The sequence below is a fragment of the Wasmannia auropunctata genome, unplaced genomic scaffold, assembly GCF_000956235.1.
Source record: "Wasmannia auropunctata unplaced genomic scaffold, wasmannia.A_1.0 LD336041.1, whole genome shotgun sequence".
Taxonomy (NCBI): domain Eukaryota; kingdom Metazoa; phylum Arthropoda; class Insecta; order Hymenoptera; family Formicidae; genus Wasmannia; species Wasmannia auropunctata.
In genome coordinates this window covers 839,972-861,582 of record NW_012026849.1, presented here as the reverse complement: position 1 = coordinate 861,582, position 21,611 = coordinate 839,972, and the positions used below count along the sequence as shown (strand labels likewise).

The 21,611-nt window shown below is 31.0% G+C and overlaps 4 protein-coding genes across 4 annotated transcripts in view; all 4 read left to right on the top strand.

Moving 5' to 3' along the window:
* LOC105451911 (odorant receptor 22c-like) overlaps nt 1–357 on the top strand; it is a 4,584-nt gene extending 4,227 nt beyond the window's left edge. Inside the window, exon 6 of the mRNA XM_011692642.1 lies at nt 235–357. Coding sequence (XP_011690944.1) covers nt 235–288 — 54 coding nt within the window. The 3' untranslated portion in view covers nt 289–357. The remainder of the gene's footprint in view (nt 1–234) is intronic.
* A 3,698-nt stretch (nt 358–4,055) lies between these two features.
* Nucleotides 4,056–10,569, top strand: LOC105451921 (odorant receptor 13a-like). The gene is made up of 5 exons (XM_011692650.1): nt 4,056–4,368; nt 5,250–5,700; nt 7,049–7,148; nt 7,243–7,371; nt 10,408–10,569. Exons 1-5 carry the CDS (start codon nt 4,143–4,145, stop codon nt 10,567–10,569), a joined length of 1,068 nt encoding a protein of 355 aa, XP_011690952.1. The 5' UTR covers nt 4,056–4,142.
* Nucleotides 10,570–12,204: 1,635 nt separating this feature from the next.
* Nucleotides 12,205–15,104, top strand: LOC105451910. The gene is made up of 4 exons (XM_011692641.1): nt 12,205–13,360; nt 13,680–13,794; nt 14,032–14,185; nt 14,579–15,104. Exons 1-4 carry the CDS (start codon nt 13,187–13,189, stop codon nt 14,721–14,723), a joined length of 588 nt encoding a protein of 195 aa, XP_011690943.1. The 5' UTR covers nt 12,205–13,186; the 3' UTR covers nt 14,724–15,104.
* A 1,888-nt stretch (nt 15,105–16,992) lies between these two features.
* LOC105451909 (proteasome subunit alpha type-3) lies at nt 16,993–18,855 on the top strand. The gene is made up of 4 exons (XM_011692640.1): nt 16,993–17,165; nt 17,256–17,338; nt 17,790–18,181; nt 18,261–18,855. The coding sequence occupies exons 1-4, from the start codon at nt 17,145–17,147 to the stop codon at nt 18,527–18,529; spliced, it is 765 nt and encodes a 254-aa protein (XP_011690942.1). The 5' UTR covers nt 16,993–17,144; the 3' UTR covers nt 18,530–18,855.
* Nucleotides 18,856–21,611: the final 2,756 nt, after the last annotated feature.

Sequence of the window (21,611 nt, the reverse complement as noted above, 5' to 3'; positions counted from 1 at the left end):
ACCTTCAAGTGTCTAGTTTATTCTCCCGGAGTTTCAACCTCTTCCGATTAATAGCGGCCGCGCAAGTGGTTATTAAAATGTGTCAGGTTTTTCTGCCCAACCCTGTACTTGTATATATATATATATATATATATATATACATATATATATATTTTTTTTTATGTATTATGTATGTGTAGTATCCATGATTACCTAATAAAATTGTACTTTAATTGTATTTTATACTCTGTTTAGGCTCTGAAAACATCAATGGGATATTTATCTGCATTACTAACAATAAAAGATTAGAGAAAATGATACTGATGGGATGGAACAAGTTAATTTCATCACTACAATATCAATTTTTTAATATGAAATATACAGGTTTATATACATTGCCTGTAACATCACTCTCGAAAAATACACATTTTTATGCAGCATGTCAAACTATTATTCGACTATTAGTCGAAGAATTTATTTGCCTTCATTTAACCCTTTCAAGCACGGTGGCATTGTGAAATGCCACCTTTTTCATAACGTCCATTTTCTTAATAATTAGGGTTTATTATATTAGTTTTCACTCAATTTTCAAACTAATTTTTGTGTTTCAGTATTAGTTATACATTCAAGAATAAGAATCGATGTGAAATAATTCGAACTCATGAGTGATTTTGTTTATACAAATAAACAAACGTTGAAAAATAGCAATTTTTCTGGAGAAAATTTATTATCTCGAAAAGTTTTCAGGGTTTCCGCGCAAAGATCTTCCTTCAAAGGTCTTTGGGGTCGCTGATTACGAATCCGTGGCCAGATTTCTAAAATTCAAAATGACGGATCCAATATGGCAAACCCAAATTCGAAAAACGATGCAAATTTTATAAAAATGTACATCTGGGAGATCTCGGAGTCGCTGATTACGAATCCTTGACCAGATTTCTAAAATTCAAAATGGCGAATCCAATATGGCGGACTCGAATTTAAAAAATAATGCAAATTTTATGAAAACGTATATCTGGGGATTCAGCGATTTTATACTCGATCAGCACTGTTTTTTCGATTATAATCGACATATTGAATCTTGAATTTCGGGAATCTGATTACAGATTCGTAATCAGCGACCCCGAGAACCCCCAGATATACATTTTTATAAAATTTGCATTGTTTTTCGAAGTCGGATCCGCCATCTTGAATTTCGGAAATTTGATTACCGATTCGTAATCAGCGGCTCCGAGAACTTTCAGATATACATTTTCATAAAATTTGCATCGTTTTTCGAATTCGGGTCAGCTATATTGTATCCGCCATCTTGAATTTCAGAAATCTGATTACGGATTTGTAATCAGCAACTCCGAGAATCCCCAGATATACATTTTTATAAAATTTGCATTGTTTTTCGAATTCGGATTCGCCATATTAAATCCGCCATTTTAAATTTCTAAATTTTGACCTCAGATTCGTAATCAGCAACCTCGAAAACTCTCGAGTACCAATTTTCGAGTCAATCGTAGATAAGAAAAAATGTATGCTTGAAAGAGTTAAAGGATAAAAATCATCAATTTTATTATACTGCTTTCTTTTTAGATTTAAAAAAAGACTGAAACAAATTGTGAGATAACATCAGAAACCTAATTTTGCCGCTAATCAATAAGTAAATCTTATTATTCATTATCCAACTGTAGTACGTTGTTTAACATTTTAATTAATTTCACGCGTTTATAAAATTTCTCTTAAAAAACAGAATAAACGGCCAAAAGCGTATTTTAAAAATCATATTGAATGTTTTGACGCTTCCAATATTGAATGACAAAAGTGAGGAAGCAATGTTTGTGATTAAAAAAAATCAAACACGAATGAACTATTTGATATTTGTTGGTTCTTTCATACCTATATCCTGCTGATCGACATGTAACTTTTTCCTACAGTGGATATGTAAAAAATGAAAATTTTTATCATTGAATTTAATAGAAAAATTTTTTATACAAATAAAAAAAGCGCAACATACGGCTGAGACTAGATGTTGGTACTTAATAATTATTAATTTTTATTTTAAAAATTTCATTTTTAATAAACTATACTTCTCCTTATTAATATTGGTTATTGGATAAATATTACCATATTAGCCTCAGTGATCGAACAGGTAAGACAGTACCCTGGATAGGATCGAGAGGTTTCAGGTTAATGGTCCCTGACTGAAGTAATATTTTTCGCAATAAGTTCTTTATAGTATTTTAAAATACTTATTGTATCATTATCGAATTGAAACATCAATTTAATATTTAATATTATTTCAGCATAAGTTATGATTGTGTTCTTAAAAGTACGAAAATATGAAAGATAAAAATGTTTTATCTTTCACATTTCCGTTCTAGGGAAAAAGTTACATAATCGTATTCTAACGTTAGTAGTCTTTAGCTTGTTCTAAATATTGAGAATAAGTTAAATCTCGTTCTAAATCTCGGAAAGAAATCTCGAAAATTTAGAAAGTCGTTTACATCTAATCAATCTTCTCATAGGATATACAAGAAGAATCCTATTAAATTACAGTATGTACATACAGTATGTACAGTTTGATTAACCCCATAGATGTTAATTTTTCTTTTTCAGATCTTAAAAATATTTGTCAATTATACAATGTTTATCAATTATACATATTTATATTTGTATATTGGCAATCAAATAAGCAACTAAATGAGGAACAAGAATGTATAATTTACAGATCTAATGAATCATCTTATTATGTATATCGTTGTCGTTGTCATGTAAAATTTATATTTTCAAAATATATAAATTTTATTAATATGCATCTGTGTTAACAGATATTAACATTGAATATTGTTAATTTTAAATTGTATACTAAAAATGTACAAAATTTTTAGTATATTCATTTAAGTTATTTATTCCTTTTTTCACAAATGAATATTTTTTTAAAAGAAAAAGAAAATAAATTTTTGTAGCAATGTTTATAACATACAAAATGTCGTCATTTACATCCCTTATTTGTGCGTTGACATAATACATATTATACATATATAATGTCAAAAAATATACTTAATATTATTTTTAACATCAATTGATTATAGTTGAAGCACTGACCATGAGAGCCTTGTATGTTCATCATCACTATTTGCTTGCAAACTTCTTCGACAGAGGGAACCTAATTCGCATTGCAAGTGAATAGCTTGTTCTCAATATTAAATATACTAATGTACTATACATATGTATATACTATTTTTAAAATTGTAATTAATATTATTATTTTCAGTGATCGCAAAAAATATAAACAAATGTAAATAGTTAAAAAATTTCAAATACAAATATGAATACTTTTCATAAAATAATTTGACTTTCTAAAATTTATTTATTTATTTATTTAAATGTAATACAAAAATAATAAGTTCATTATTACTTGTTTTATTGACACCATTATCTTACAGTAGTGTTTAAAATAAGAAAACTTTTGTATATTAGAGGAATTGTGTATAAAAAATATTTAAATATATTAATAATAATGTTTCAAGCTTTCTGATTTAATAGTAAATAAGATTTAATTATATCAATAATTTATTGTCGCTAATATATAAATAAAATTTAATTTTAATCAATAACAATAATATACTGCCATACATAGCTTGCTTTCTATAGTATGTACATACATATAATATTCTCGAAGAGCATGCGTCGTTAAGACTCGCGTGTGCTGAAAAAGATAGGGTCCTTTCAGTTACTTTGACGTCGTTGTCGTGTAAACCTCAATGAGATGTCGATCGAGGTCGGTTTAGATTTGTCTAAGTTCTTTGAGTATAAGTACCTCTACTTTTAAAATATTTAATGCTTAAGTAGTTCGTGAAATGAGTAAAAATATCATAGTTTTGTAATCTTTTAAGTTTATTTAGTCATTGGATAACGTTTATCTTAAAAAATTATTTATTACTTATTGCTTGTCATTTTTATTCGCTAGTTTTTTGCTTTATTTAATATGCGAGTTAATTCATTTCTAATACGTCAACCTTTTTTCTTTTTAACAATAATGTTATCAAAATGTGATAAAAAAAAGCATTTTATAAAATATCACACAATTGCGGAAAGAGGAAAGAAATTTATTCTCGCCAACTTTGTCTAAAAAGGCAGATTTGGAGTATGCGTACGGGTGGAATCGTTATACAATGCCATTTATGGGAATTTGGCCAGAAGATAGAAGTCTCAGTCAAGCTTCGAGTTATCTAGTGATAGTTCCCGTTCTAATGATGTTTTGCTTCTGTTGTGGACCGATATTGGCCAATTTGCCGTTCGTTTTGGACGACTTTGACGCGGTGGTAGAAAACTTATCCGCAAACATAACAATGTTGATCTCGATGTTGAAGACCATTATATTTTGGTCTAACGGTGGACGTAAATATATCAATTTTCATGACAAAAATATTAGTCTCATTTTTTTATCGATCTATTAAGCTAATAATAATAGTTCAATGCCTTAAATCACAAACAGTAAGATCGCAAAAATATGGAGTATTTTTATAAATTTTTTTAATTTTTAAAACAATTAGTGTTTTTTTTACAATTTACAGCTGTAATTTCCCAATAAATATACTAGAATGTAATCATTAAAATATTTACAAAATGTACTCATTCTTTTAATAAATGTACTTCTTCTAATAAATTGTGAGTAATAATTCGTTTAAATTATTATAAATATACTTTGTATTTGTAATAAGAGTATATTTTGTACATTTCTAGTTCTAAAGTAATTTTATTATAAATTTTATAATAATATAAAAGACAAATAATATAAAAGAAATTTTATAATAATATAAAACGTGACTAATAAAATTATTTAAGGAAAGAAGTTATGTCAAGATATAGCGAAATCAGTGTTATAATACATACTTATATATTATAACACTGAAATTGCTTTAGAGCTAGTAGAATTAGTCGTATACTTACTTATTATAACAATAAAATTATTTTAGAACTATAGAGGTGCACGAGATACGCTTTCATTAAAAATACGAAGCACGTTTATGATAGTTTAAAATATACTCACAATTTATTAGAAGTACTCTCTAAATTTTCTGGAGTAAATCTCACTTCAAAAGATTGAAAATACTGCCACTCGGCCACTTGAGTGGCAGTATTTTCACTCTTTTGGAGTGAATTTCACTCCAAAAGAGTGAAAATTCACTCCAGAAAATTTAGAGAGTACAATTTATTTTTAGATTTAATGCTCTTTTTAAACCTCTAGTATTTTAAATCTCTTCAACATTTTATAAAAGCCATGAAGACACTCGTATCATACATGACGAGAGATTGGAACGTGACCACGGATGAACAAGACCGTAGAACGATGTTGGGCATAGCGGACATCACAAGAAAGCTGTCGATAAGAAGCACTATGTTTGCTCAAAGCATAGTGATGATTTACATGATGTTTCGACTCTTCGAAATTCGACAAAACGGTCGCCAGCTGTTCTATCAATCGTACTTTCCTTACAACGCGACCAGCAGCCCCTCTTACGAATTGACTCTTTTCGGTCAATTCGTGGGCGCTATGTATTCGGCAGTTACATACGCAGCAATAGATACTTTCATTGCCACTTTAGTACTTCATATATGTGGTCAGCTGTCGAACCTACGCCGCGAACTGACAAATCTGTGCGTCCACACAAGAGCGGAATTCCAGATGAAGTTGGGAAATATCGTGAGGAAGCATGAATATCTCAGCAGGTGAGATTGGCCAAGTGAGAAGCAACGCAGAAGGATCAAAATAAAGGATTGTCGCGCGATAAGGGATTACTCGAAATTTTCGGTTAAAATTATCTCATTTTTTATATTCCGTTTCAGCAAGCACGCGATAATATTAAGTTATTTCAAGAGATTTTAAAGTGCTACAATGATATAAATTATTGTGAATGTATAATAAAATATAAAATGTGTAAATGTATAAATTGAAAATATGTAATAAAGGAGTTCATACAGTTTAGGCGATTTGGGAAGCATGTAGGGATTGTTGGATTTTTCTTTTTTTATTCAATTTTGCTTGCTGAGTCCGAAAATCATATAGTTAAAATAATCTTAATTCGGGAAATATAATTTTGGGATATATTTTGCTAAAAAAAAGTAATGGTTTTATCATTTTATCGAGCCATGTCTGCGAATTTCTCTTTGTTTGTACGAAAATATGTTTCGATGTTATTTAAGCCCTAATCCTTTCTCATCAGAGTTTGAGAACCTGAAACAAGTTACCTTAAAAGTTATGTATTCAATTTAACATTTGCATTAAAATATTTCAAAAAGTATTAATAAAAAATGCCGAAAAATGTTTTGGATATAAGTTGTACGGTCTGAATGGAATAAATAATGGTAAAAATACTAAAAATAACTTAAAAAAAATGAATTTTTTAATGTCATATAAAAAGTGTCGCCATATGAAATTATATGAAATTATGTAATTTTTTAACGAAGTATGATTTCTTTAATTATTCTGCATATAAAAATATTGAAATAAAGCTAACAAAAATTTAATAGTTTATGAGATATTTTATACTTTGTCATGCCACATTTCGACATAAAGTATGAAATACCTTATAAACTATTAATTTTTTTATAATTGTACCTTAAATAAAAAAATATTCAGTTGTTTTTAAATAAATATATGCAATTTGTAATATACCGCATATTTTTTTAAAGGCAACTAAGTGTTTTCTTTGCGGATTCTTAAGTCCTGATGAGAAATAAGGGCTTAGATAACATCGGAAAATATTCTTATAAAAACAAAGAGAAATTTATAGAAATTGCTCGATAAAATGATAAAATCAACCATTTCTTCTATTAAAATATATCCCAAAATTATATTTCCTTAATACCAAGCTATTTTAACTATAATTTTCGGATTCAGCAAGTAAAATTGAGTAAAAAAAGATGAATCCAACAATTTCTGTGTGCGCTTCTCGCACTCAAATCGCCTAAAATGCACGAATTCCTTTAAATGTATAAATTGAAAACACAAACGTGATGTACAGATAGAATTTTATCTGCAAAACACGCTTATCTTGACAATGGCATTTTTCATAAGATTTGCAGAAACGATCGAAGATTGTTTCAACATGATGCTTCTGATACAGATGCTCGGATGCTCGTTGCAACTTTGTTTCCAGTGTTTGCAGACATTCATGGTGAGCCACAAAGAAAGGAGGGATGAAATCCCGTTGAAATAAAAAAAAAAGAAGAAGATAAACCGATCTGCTGTTATGATTCCTCCTTTTATAGTCAATAATGGACGAAATAGTAATAGACGAAGTATTCTTCTTAAAATTCTGTTTCTTGTTGATCTACGTGACTTACATATTGCTGCAATTGTACCTGTACTGTTACATCGGCGAGAAACTATTTGTCGAGGTAATACAAACATTGGTAATTTATTGATTGATATATTGATGTATAAATCCCGATATTTTGATATCACATCGCTAAAACTATGTATATCTTGAATCATATTTCCAAGAACTAGTTGATTAAATTTTCAGACAAACATTGAGATAACCTATTGATTAATTTATTGATTAATTTATTAGCACGCGTAAATCTCAATATATGTTTTGATATATCGATATGCTGCCGAAACTACGTATATTTTGGATCATATTTCTAAGAACAAAATTAAATTTTTATGCAAATATAAACACTGGTAATTTATTGATTAATTTATTGATTTAAATCTTCTGATATTTTAATATATCAATACAAATATAAACACTGGTAATTTATTGATTAATTTATTGATTTAAATCTTCTGATATTTCAATATATCAATATATAATATTGCCAAAATTATATATATCCTTGAATTATATATCCAAGAACAAGATTAAAGGAGTTCATGCATTTCAGGCGATTTAGGAAACGCGCGGGAAACGTTGGGTTCACCTTTTTTCTTATTCAATTTCACTTGCTGAATCCGAAAATCATAGTTAAAGTTGTTCTAGTATCGGGGAAATATTTTTTTTTCACATTTTAAACAGAAAAAAGCAATAGTTGATTTTATTAATTTGTTGAACCATGTTTGCAAATTTCTCTTTGTTTTATAAAAATTATAAATTATAAAAAAATTAATAGTTTATAAGGTTTCCATACTTTATGTCAAAATGTGGCATGACAAAGTGTAAAATATCTCATAAACTATTAAATTTTCGTTAGCTTTACTTCAATACTTTTATATGCAGAATAATTAAAGAAATCATACTTCGTCAAAAATGTATGTTTTGATGTTATCTAAGACATCATTTTTTCTCATCAGGGCTTGAAAATCTGTAAATTACCTTAAGTTAGTATACATTTTAACCTTTGCATCGAAATATCTCGAAAAGTATAAAAAATGCGGAAAAATGTTTCAAGTAAAAGTTATACAATCTAAATCTACAATAAACGAATGATAAAATAATTTTCGAAAAAAATCAATTTTTCAAGATCATATAAAGATATTTTATATTTTATGTTGAAATATATATGGCATAATAAAATATAAAATGTCTCGTAAATTTATTTATTTTCGACAGTTTTAATACTTTTATATGCAGAATAATAAAAAGAATCATACTATGTAAAAAAATTATATAAAGGCCCATCTACATAAGTTGCAAACGCAAAACGCAAACGCAAACGCAAACGCGGACGTTTCTCTCTTTCTTTTCTGTTTCTTGACGTTTCTTTCTTTTTTTCCGCGTTTGCGTTTGCGTTGTGCGTTTGCGACTTATGTAGATGGGGCTTAATTCCATATAAAAAAATGATGGTACTCTTTATATGACCTTGAAAAATTGACTTTTTTTGAAAATTATTTTTACCATTATTTTTCTCCCTTCAGACCGTATAACTTTTATCTGAAACAATGTACGCATCTTGTTATTTTTCGATATATTTCGATACAAAAGTTAAAATATATACATAACTTAGGTGATTTACAGATTCTCACGTCCTGAGGAAAAAAAAAAAGAGTTTAGGTAACATTGAAACATATTTTTATTAAAACAAAAAGAAATTTGCAGACATAGTTCAACAAGTAATAAAATCAACCGTAGCTTATTTCTGTTTAAAATGTAAAAAAAATATATTTCCCGGATACTATGACAACTTTAACTATAATTTTTGGATTCAGCAAGTGAAATTGAGTAAGAAAAAAGATGAACCCAATGTTTCCGAATTGTCTAAAATGCATAAACCTCCTTTTAAACAAATATGAACTGCACTGGTAATTTATTGATTAATTTATTGACGTAAATCCCGATATATATTTTGATGTATAGATATATTGCCGCTACTACATATATTTTAGATCATATAATTTCTAAGAACAAAACTCAATTTTCAGATAAAAATATGAACACATTGATATAATTTATTAATTAATTTTTTGACATAAATTTCGATATATATTTCCCGATATATCGATACATTATCGAAATTACGTTTCGACTTTTTGGATTATAACAATAATTTGGATTTCTAACAAAATTCAACTTTTAGATAAATATGAACACTGGTAACTTATTGATTAATTTATTGATGTAAATCCTTTGATATTTTGATATATCAATATCATATTTCCAAAACTGTATATTTCTTAACCACATTTTTAAAAACAATAAGATTATTAAATTTTCAGACAAATATAAGATCTATTTTATATCGATCAATAATATTGTTATATCTCGATCAATCACTAAAATATATTAGATCAATCGGCCAAAATTAAATATTAGAATATTCTCTAGTGCTGAGCACTATTCTAGAAAGCGATCTTATTTGCTTTGTTACGATGATAATTATACTTCAGAATAATGTAGTCATTAACTGCAGTACACGCTTTCGTGTTAAAGCAATTCGCATGACGCCTTGAGCGTTAATAAGCGAGACGGAAACCACGTTTTTTTTCTTGTTACTGAAAATTGTGAACAAATATTTTTTTCTTTAATATGATAATTACTTGATTATTTCTTTTCAAATATACAAAAAATTACTCATTTACAAAGATGTGTAAATCAATTAATCAGTTATATAATTGTTTAGTTGATATCCACTAATATTATTCCCAAAAAATATATAAATGTGATACTTTGTGGTCTTAAGATCTCATAAAACCTTTTTATTTATCATTTTAACACATTTCAGTTTATGCACATAGTATAAAGAAAATTAAACACTATGCATTGTCCAATAAATTAGAGAGATCTTAATAATAAGGATCCTAACGTCCAATGTGTAAAGAAAAAAAACATTGCTCATAAAGAAAATTAATAAGCGGGATTTTTGGATTTATGGATAAGGCTTCATATTTAGGATTGTGGTTTCATATTTAGCGCCATCATATCCTCATTTTGCCGTTAGTCACGATTTTATGACTCATGTTTCCCTTGGAATCCTTTGAATCTGACATTCCAGAGCACGAAAATAGCATATGCGGCATATGACTGCAGTTGGTACAACTTGCCAGCGAGCGAAGTGAGATCGCTAATGATCATCATATGTCGAGCTCGACTGCCATTATACATCAGCGCCGGCCGATTCTGTTCTTTCAACCAGGAGCTCTTTGGCGAGGTATGAAATTATAGAATTTCACAATCAAATCGATTCAATCGAATCAATTTGCTTCTTTTCCTCTTTAAATCAATAGATTGGATCGATAAATTTAATTTTAGATTTACATATTAGAAATATATTATATATTTCATCAATATATTATATATTCAATTATTTTAATTTTATATTTATATAGTATTCTTTTTCTAAATATAAACGCACTGCATCTTTAATTTGTATTACAAGAAATTTGAACTATTATATTCTGATATTGTGAAAAATAGTATTTCACGCTTAATACTTTTTTTATAATAAAAAAGTATACAATATATTGATCGCAAAGTTAAGTGTTAATTTGAATTTTGATATCGATTTAAATTTGAAGCATGCAAGATCGATATCGATTTTTAGGTTCTGAAGAGATCAGTGGCTTACATGTCGTGTTTCTACGCAATAAATAGTTTTGAGTGAAAACAAAAACGATTCATAAGTGACAAGTCTGTTAATTGTTTAATGAAATTATATGATTTATGATAAAGAGGATGTATATTTTCGAGACATATGTAAAATGCTCTAATAAAATAATGCTAAGTAAACTATTAATTATAATCAATATAATGATAACGCAATTTAGAAAATCTTTTACATTATATAATACATAAAAATAAAAAAATATTAAAAATTTGTAAACAAGATTTGATAAAAATATAAATTTTTAAAGTCGGTATATCGAATTTTTTATTAAAATATTATTTTTGCTACTAATAATCAAGAGTCAATATATAAATAACATTTGTTAACAATAATATATTGCAATAGCTCTAACATTCCAAAAACAAGAATAATAGACAAACAGGCAGTAGATACGTAAATATATGACAGAGAATATTATAAATTGTTTGTAAAATTCTTACAAAGAATCATGGATAAAAAATTTAAATATGTTTATGGATGTTAAAGTGTTAATGTTATCTTATTCAATCATATATTATTGCTTATACACAAATATATCATTGCATTATATTTGTGCTTTGCGGTTCGCAAAGTTAACTTGACTTTTCATTCTATTCTGGTAGGGCATAAATCTATCGAGCGATCAAAGCAATATTATCTCGCATTAAAGCGTGTCATTGCACGTAAAAAAGGAAGCATTTCCTCAAGGCGCAATATGCAAATTCTGCAACTTCTGCACGTGCGCAGAGACGATCGCGATGAATAAGAGATGTAGGAAGGCGCATTATATGGAAAAGACGAGGGATGAGGGGACGCGACGTGACGAAACGAAAATAGCAGGGCACAGCGGCGACTATTAATGAGGCTTCTCGCAGGAGCCGGGGTCTCACATTAAGTATGCAACGGAAAACTCGAGGGAAAACAGTTTCCTCATTTTTTTCGCCGGCTTGTTTTTCCGTCCCGACTGTCCGTCTCGACCGGGTGCATATTTGAGCAACTTGATCCACCACGAATGAATTGCTCGCGCAAAATGCCCACCACCGATGCATATTTGATGAAAGAGTCTATAGACCCTGTGATTACGCGCGACAGTTTCACGTTACCAAGTTCGCAAACTACTCTGTCTACGATGGATAAGATGGTGGGGGCGTTTCGAGAATATAACGAAACGGTGCTCTGATATACGAAACCTCGCGAATTCTACTGTCGCGAATGTTCGATCGATAATTCGCAGTTTCGACGTGCACGATCCTCGGGGTTGATCGCTTCATCGCTCCTGCTCACCGTTTTACATCACCGAAAAGAATTTCGCGGAGAAATATATGAAAACTTGTGAGCGGCGCTTCTCACTTTCTCTCTTAATATTTTTAACAAATATTTCGACGTTTTTACTGTGATAATTCAAGCGATTTTCGCGATAACAGTGACGTTTCGCGAGAGAACGCTGTAAAATACATTGTCGCGGAACGGCGCGAGCTTTCGCTCCGAGGGACAAATGCGTTCGATTGCCCGAGAGGTTGACGGTGTCAATAACATTCTGAAATGCAACAAAGGAATTCCATCGTAACAATCAATCGCTCGAACGAATTCGCATGAGTGCATCGTTTAATTCCATCCGTCGGACGTTTTATTCGGGTAAAAGTTTGCGTAAAGTGATGTGTGCTTTCACCGCTTATTTCCGTCAACCTGCGAGGAAAGTGCGCGCGGAGAGTACCTCGGAGCGGAGAGCTGGAGAGCGACTAATGAGTGTCATTAACGATTGCGTGGTCTACCGTCACAATGGAGAAAATCAGAAGATGACAGTTACTAACTTCGAGTGCAGATGGACGCGGATAAAACAACTTCACGCTTTGCCGCGAGAGCAATGCGCGCGTCCAATATATAAGTACGCCGCCACGCAGATCGCGACGTTACTTCGACTTTAAACGTTCGAGTTAAAAGTATAGTTTAAAATATATATCGTTAATATTTTGTATTATTATTTCGACTTCAACGACGAAGCACATATCTCGAGGATTCGAGGTATCAATACAAGATATAACAAACCTCAGATATCGCAAGAGAACGAAGAAATTCTATTCACTTCTCCGCAATAAATCGAAAATGATATTCGCAATTTAAGCGATTGTTGAGATTTACGATCTTCTGTTGAAAACGTCTTGTTGAGTACAACGTATTGTCGAGGAAGATGATAGTTAACGCAAAAGTGTTTGTGTTGGTCGCATTGGTAATCTACAGCGTTTGCGCTCATACTGTCGACATTCGAGAACCTTACAAAAGAACTAATGATCAAAAATATACCGGGTCCATGTTGGCTGAGATCGCAAAGGAATTCGTGCAAAGATCGACTACCGGTAGTCAGGTAATAAAAATTGTATATCATTATACCATAAGAAATTCTGAAATTATGCTCATTTTTCTTAACAATTGAATGCTGAATAACAAACGGAGAATAATGTTTCTTCAATAATAGTGTCAATACTGTTTGAAATAATTAATTAGTTAAACAAGTTAAACTAAAGTACAGAAATATAATTGATAAAATTGTGTATTCCGTGAATGACCTAAGATAAATTTTATTTGCATGTAATTTACTTCAAAATAAAACTGTATCTCACGAGAACATTTAACGCTAAATGTTGTACTTAGAATTAAACTAAAAGATAATTGCAATGTTACAGGTGCTGAATTTAAATCTCTCGAATTTACTGCTACTTTTAGTACTTAAAGCAGTTGTGTTCGGCGTCAGCTATATAGGACAGCACGGTTACAAAGCACGCGAATTAGTACATGATGGTAATTTCAAAATAAAACCATTAATAAAACCGTTAATATTCGTTTAAATACGCTTTTTGTCTATATGATGATAATTGCATTAACAGTACATTGCATACACATGACTACATTGCACAAAATAACAACATCCCACCGCGCTTTAGAAGCTCGGTAAATATACGCAGTAAAAAAAATAAAAAATTACAAAGATCAATAATAACTTTTTTTTTAATTTATAATCGTCTCTATTGATTTCAGAGGATATCGTGTCGGAGGGTGAGCTTGCATTAGCGCTTGGATATCTGATCGGCGATACTTGTTTGTATAGGGCAGCTTGCGAAGAGCCACACGTTGCGAGAGAGTATCTCGGCGCGGCAGAAATGCTCTTGCAAACAATGAAGTTGGTGCCACAGTACGTATAAAAAATATTAAAGAAAAATTGCAAAAAAATATAAATTGAACACAATGCTTACTATCATCATTGAGAAACATAAGAAACGCTGGAGCACCTCTTAAATCAGAAGTTGCATGGCATTTGGGTTATTCAGATTTATATTTATATTCAGAGTTAACTTTCTTTTCTTTCGTTCCTCTTATTCTCAAATGTGATTAATACGAGAACAATTCTACCTTCATCGAAATTAAATTGACGGAGTAATACCTCTGAATGATCAAATAATTATGATTTGATATGTATTTTAAAATAAAGGTTATTTTGAAGAAGAGATATTCATAGAAAGTTAAAACAACGTTGCTGCGAAAATGAAATAGCCAATATATTCTCATGTAAAATGCATTTTTGTAGAAGCTTACCTGCGGAGCCCAGCTACGAGAAGACGATCACAGAATTCCGGAAGGCGATTGAGTACGGCAACATCGAGCAATGTCCGCCGGAGTACAGCTGCAAAAGAGAGAACATAAATAATTTCTTGCAAAATGAAAAACGATAATATTGGATTTATCAAATATTTTGTAATTCTCTCTCATTTTTTTTAGCATTAAGCTATAAAAATAGCACAAAAGGATAATATTTTATAAACATACACGTACAGTATATCTTTTAGAATTATTAATTTTTCGCAGAAATTATTTCATTTTATTACTATAATTAAAGTAACTATTCGATAACGGGATAACTTGCAACAAATGAAAAAAAATAGATGTTATGAATTAATTAATATTATCTAATTATATTAATATCATTATTAATAAAAAAAATTATATTTTTTTATTACCTCGTGTTTGTATAGAAAGTATGAAATCCAAAAAATTATATAATCTACGTTTTAATCGTTATTATCAAACATATAAAAATATTTTGTTTCTTAAATAATAACGTGTTAAAAAATCTTTTAATTTTACAATTATTATAATTATTATTATGTGCTATAAATGTATATCTCTTATTTTTATAACGTCACTGAATTAAATATTTTAATAAAAGTAATGAAATTGAATAATTTCATGATTACATTTAAATGTTCTCCATAATTAACAATGTAGAGAATATACTTAATTCAATATGATTAGCTTGAAAATGACTTGTAATAATTGCATATAAGAATATAAATTTATTGTTTAATGTATCACATAACTACATATAATACTTATATATACGTATATACAATAATACAGATACAAAATTTTGATAAGTAATATACCCTGCATCAGCATCATAAATATAATTGTCATAACAATACGTTGTTGTTATAACAATACGTAACATATACGTATTACATGTATGATATATGGCTTTGCGCTTTGCCGGATGTATTGTTATATATAAACACATATTAATTGTCATAAAAGAATTTATCATAAGTTTTAAAAAACTGTCAAAAATTTTCTCGAATTTCGCAAGGAATAAGGAAATGTAACGTCGTTACCCATTCGTTACTGAAAAAAAGTAATTGTAACGGTAACGACGTTACAATTAACGCATTACTTGCCAACCCTACTAACTTAGGGACCCTACACCTCAAAAAAATTGTAACTTATAAGTTATACAAAAAATAAGTTACATACAAAAGTTGCATGTCTTTTTTTTACAATTAATTTATTTTATTATTTTGTGCTTAAAAATATTAAATACGTTTATCAAAAAATTAGTAATTTACGAAATATTTTATATCTCACGTCAAAATGTGCTAAAATAAATATAAATTATTTTCGTAAATTAAATTCGTGAATTTCTGATTTTTCCATATCTTTGTCTTAATACTTTTACATATGCAGAATAATTAGAGGAATTATATTACGTAAAATAATTAATCATATAATTCCATTTAAAAATATAAAGTTAACTTTAAAATTTTTTAAACGTTTCTATTTATAAAAAAAATGTGTACACTATAATATAATGATCCCCGGCTTCGAAGTCATGCAACTTTTGTATGTAACAATTTTTCTTAATTATAATTTATAAGTTTTTCGAGGTGTACAAATTAAGTGCTTCACCCTGTATATTTATATAATATATAATAATAATGCACATGTTTGTAATAAAAATGTTATTTCTCTCTCTTTCGCTCTCTCGCTGTATTAATTCGGACTTTTAACTTATACTCAAAAATGTATGAACCACAATTTTTGAGACTCAAATATTCTCTTAATTCGAACAACTTCAATAATTTCAATTTAGATAAATTGAATCAGGAGACACGGTCGTGGCTCGACGCTAAAAAAGATGCGTCGGACTGTTTCTTTACGCGAGCCGGCGAGTTGCGAGCACCCGAGATTATGGTAACAACAGCTGAGCGGATCAATTTCTAAGTAGGCTCAATTTGTAATTGACGCAAACACAGAAAAAATAGGATTTCATTTTTATAGCGCTAATGAACGGAGTTGCGTTATAATTCTAAAGCAGTAGCTTTAGATCCTCGTCTTTGAAAAACAGATAGCGATGATAAAAAAATTGCAAATAGACTTGATCAATATATGATAATATATATGTAATAAGAGTATAATAAGACTAATAAGAATACACAAATCTTAATATATCATGGACCAAAACAAAAATGGACTTGACGAAGGATCTCACTTACCACGCCATTTACGCAAGTAAAGTGATTTGTATTTCTATACATTGAAAGTTTTGATAAATTTTAGTGAAAGCAGATGCGTGCGTCTCTTTCATTGTTGCGCCGAGCGCCACGTACATACGTCACGAGCGTCACGTTTGCTTGCAATTTGCGCCGCCGAGCGGCACTGGGAGCGCGCTGCCTAACCTATCCTGACAGTCGCGGTGACCGCCGCAGATACTGGTAGATGCTGACTTGTTTGATTTTCGCCTGGTCACGTCGCGTCAGACGCATAAACAATTTTTCGTATTTCGGCTGCTAACGTCGTTTCTTGCAGAATTTCTCTGAAAGATGAGCTCTATAGGCACAGGGGTGAGTATGCCGCACGTTGCTCCATATACGATTGCAAGATGTGGCATTGTACGATTGACATTCGAGATCCTAACCTCATTTTCGTTCCAGTACGACCTGTCCGCATCGCAATTTTCGCCGGACGGACGTGTATTTCAAGTGGAATACGCGCAGAAAGCCGTGGAAAATGGAGGGTGAGTTCCGCTCGTCTTGTCCCTTGTGCACTATTACGTAAATATCGATCGAAGCGGTACTCGCGCACATTAGTGTTACAGTGGCGATCAATGTGACATAGAATATCTCTATAAGTTATGGCTACGGTCCATCTGATGCTACAAATGCTTTGAAGTATTCTTTGATTAATCAATTAATAAAACTCTTCCTTCTGATTGATCAGTCAAATGCTCCAAAGCATTTGTAGCGTTAAGTGGAACTTGCGTGAAGGCTGGTTCTATAATAGCGTCGTATGTCGGGTCGTAAACCGCGAGTCGTAAGAATTGAACAATCACAGTCGTACATTCGCTGTAATTGGTCAATTCTTATGACTTACGACACCGATATATGACGTAGAACAAACTTAAATGAGGATACACGCACGTATGATGTCTACGCTTCATTTATGTATGCGATTACATTTTGCTGCAGGACAGTTATTGGCTTGCGAGGGAAGGATGGCGTGGGATTTGCCATCGAAAAGATAGTAACGTCGAAGCTCTACGAGCCGGGTGCTAATAAACGAATATTCAACATAGATCAGCACGTTGGTATGGCAGTCTCCGGTATAATATCGGACGCAAGACAGATCGCGGAGACCGCAAGATCGGAGGCTGCCAGCTACAAGGCACAGTACGGAGTCGGTATTCCACTGAAGTATTTGAACGAAAGAGTCTCCATGTATATGCACGCATATACCTTGTATTCTGCCGTACGTCCATACGGTTGCTCCGTCCTGCTCGGTGCTTATGAGACAGACGGTCCAGCGTTGTTTATGATCGACCCATCAGGAGTATCGTATGGCTATTATGGCTGTGCAGTAGGTAAGCGACACATGTCTGTAGTAAGAAGAATTGGAACGCGCAGACAGAAATTCATACTCTGTTATCCATATTGTTCTAGGTAAAGCGAAACAGTCGGCAAAGACGGAAATTGAAAAATTGAAATTATCAGAGATGACGTGTAAAGATTTGGTTAAGGAAGCTGCTCGTATTATCTACCTTGTCCACGATGAGCTCAAGGATAAACAGTTCGAATTGGAAATGAGTTGGGTTGGCGCGCACACTAACGGCAGGCATGAGCGTGTGCCGGCTGATCTAAAAAGTGAAGCCGAAACGAAGGCACGACAAGCAATGGCGGAAGATTCGGACAGTGATACCGAGGACATGTAAAACGATATATGTTTAAAATTCTTAAAATTCTTTGTATTATAAGCGATAATATTAAATATAAAATTAATACGCACGAATATATGCGTTGATCAATAATTATAAATGATCGAAGTAAGTAAAAGATGTACTATTCTATGCCTAGGTGCTCTACAAGTTCCTGAAGAGCCATAATTTCTTTTGATTTTGTTACAATTGCAATTTTTATGGGAAGGTGTCGTAAACCCCTTACTCAATCTCCACTCTGAAGAACGTTATTTTACAACTTTTTTAACATGTAATGACATTGTGTTTTCGGATTATATTCACTTCTTAATGATTCCTTACAATTACGTACTATATAATATTTTATTTACTCTATAATATCTTTATCTCTCCAATCATCCCTCTTACAAAACCAAGGCATTCATGGAGGGCGGGATAAGGGTCGAGGATCTGGGATCGGTCGACCATGAGTCGACTGTTATACAAAGCTGCGCATTATCCCGTTCTAAAGCTCTATTTATTGTTATTACCTGGAGATTTCTACCTTCCAAGGGACGACCGCAATTTGCTTATCTCCAGTTAACTTCGAGAAGTTATGTTTCAGGTATTCTATTTCAGCGGAATATTCCACAAAATTTGTAGTCAAATATATGCGACATAGTAAGTCCGAGATTTAAATCTTGCTTGACCAATGACTCCTCTAGCAGTCCGAGTCGTTTAGCATTTCTCCTAAATAAAGAATATTATTCTCAGTTTATGTTCCTCAGTTTTTTATACGAAACATGTTTCGTATAAAAAAATTATTCAACGCTCAGAAAATAATACATATATTATTTACAGTTTTTACTGCTATATTGTTTCAATTCAATTTCGGTTTCTATCTTTTTCCTTAATATTTTAGTTTAACGTTTCATTTAATTAAAATGGTTTAACGGTGAAGACAATTAATTGCAGGCTTTATGTCCGGTCACGATTTAAATTTTGTTTCACAAGATTACACGAATATACATCCGTGCGCGTCAGTGTCTAGCCGAATCGTTGCATTTCATCTTGCGATCGGACGCATGACTTGTCTTTCGGAGAACTTATTTTTGTCCTTCCATTATTTATGAAAATACATTTAAACTTTAAACCTAGCGTTTCTCTTTCTTTTCTTGCGTGTGCTTACAATAATTACTTAAAACTTTTATTCGTACTATAGTTTGACGCGTACAGTATTACATTATATATATGTATTAATAATTTGCTCGACAAGAAAAGATTCTAATAATACAATGCAATAAAATGAAAATTTATGAAATATTAAGTCGAAATATTTAGTTCTGCTCTCATTATTTTCGCCGTTGGACCTGTCTGTATCGTGTGTGATCGTCTATACATTTATCTCTCTAATTTTCGTTTTTCTATTGCCCAACAACTGAGCGGGTCCGCGGACCCGTTGATACATAAGTATATATTTCTCACGAATTTTCTCAACGCGAAATAATTTCGTTCATTATATATTGCAGCTACGAAATAGTGCGTGGTGATGCAATCGCCACAGTATTTTATCTAATATATGATATTTTCTCTATTAAGAAATCTTTAAAAATCTTTTAATATCTGCTGTTATTGCTACTTGAATGCACTTTCCTTTCTTTATTACAATAATAACATTATAAAAAAGATGATTGATTTAATAATACAAAATCTTAAATTCTTTGATCAGATGCAGAATGTTTGCAAAGAAATAAAAATGGTTTGACAAAATCATTTTTTCGAATCATATTTTTGCAACTGTTTCTTTAATTTTAAACGTAACTAAATGTAGCTATATGTATATGAATCGTTATGCGCTTATACTCTTCGATGAAAGATACGAGCTCGTTAACGAACACGTTGCGAAATTTTGCTACAAAAACCGATAACAAACATAAAGCACGAATTTGCCATATTTGTGAGATTTAGTGCAGCTGCTCTCATGTAGGATGTACTATGTACAATTTAGGCCGTGTTCCAATATACATTGCTAATACTGAAGATCTATATAGTTCACGTTACGTATAAAGATTTTCAGCATTTCACGGCAGTATATATCGAAAATGGCTATTATTGAGGAATTCGCAGAAACTGCAAAAACCTTCGTGATACACGATTATCGAGTGATCTCTTTTTAACCTTTAGAGAACGAGGTGATTTTCGTTCGACTTTTATAATTTTTATTTTATAATTTTGAGATATATGTGTGCCATAAGTGCCATAGTAATGATCTATGAAAAAGTTGAGATCGCTCCAGAATCGACCTATATATACCTATCGGGAAAATTTTAAATAAAATTTTCTTTCCATCTTTAAATTCTATTGTTGAAATATTTTATTAAAATAATTATTTTCACACATTTAAACGTTGTAAAAAAAAGTTTACTTAGCAGTTCGAAGCTCTTATACAATTAGGTTTCCAATGAAAAATTATATTTTCAGAATAAAACAACTATATTTGCACCGAAAAAGTGGTATAAAACTGAGAATGTTAGCATGCTATTCCGCATCGAAAGCATGTTGAAACAGATCACGCGAATCTGTGCGTAAAACAGTTTCTTTCTCTGCAACCTCGCCCTCCTTCCATTTCCTCGTTCACTTCCGAACATCTATCTTAACTAACAGCTTTCTCAGATAAAATAAAATAAGGAACATTGATTACGTTAAATTCACTTGAATTATTAAAAGTTAATAAATCGGCTTCCCGTTCTCTATAGAGATTAATATACGTATGTAGATAGTACTACGTTTTAGCCGTTGATAATTGGAACCACGAATGACGTATGCGCATTTTTTCCCACTTCTTCCTCCGGGGCTGCGTTCGGAAACCATTACCCGAGTGCCCTTCGGATAACAATTCGATTTTAAAAGGTTTTTTTCTGTAAAAAAAATCAAAATATCCTAGCAAACACCAAGTTACATATTTAACGTACTTGTTAGTTGTAATTCCCCACTCAACAATATACCTAACTATGATATAACATATGTGTGCTATATCAAAATTATACTTTTAAAATTACAAATTCAAATTTACAACTAACAAGTACGTTACATGTAACTTGGTAGATCGGAAGAGCACACG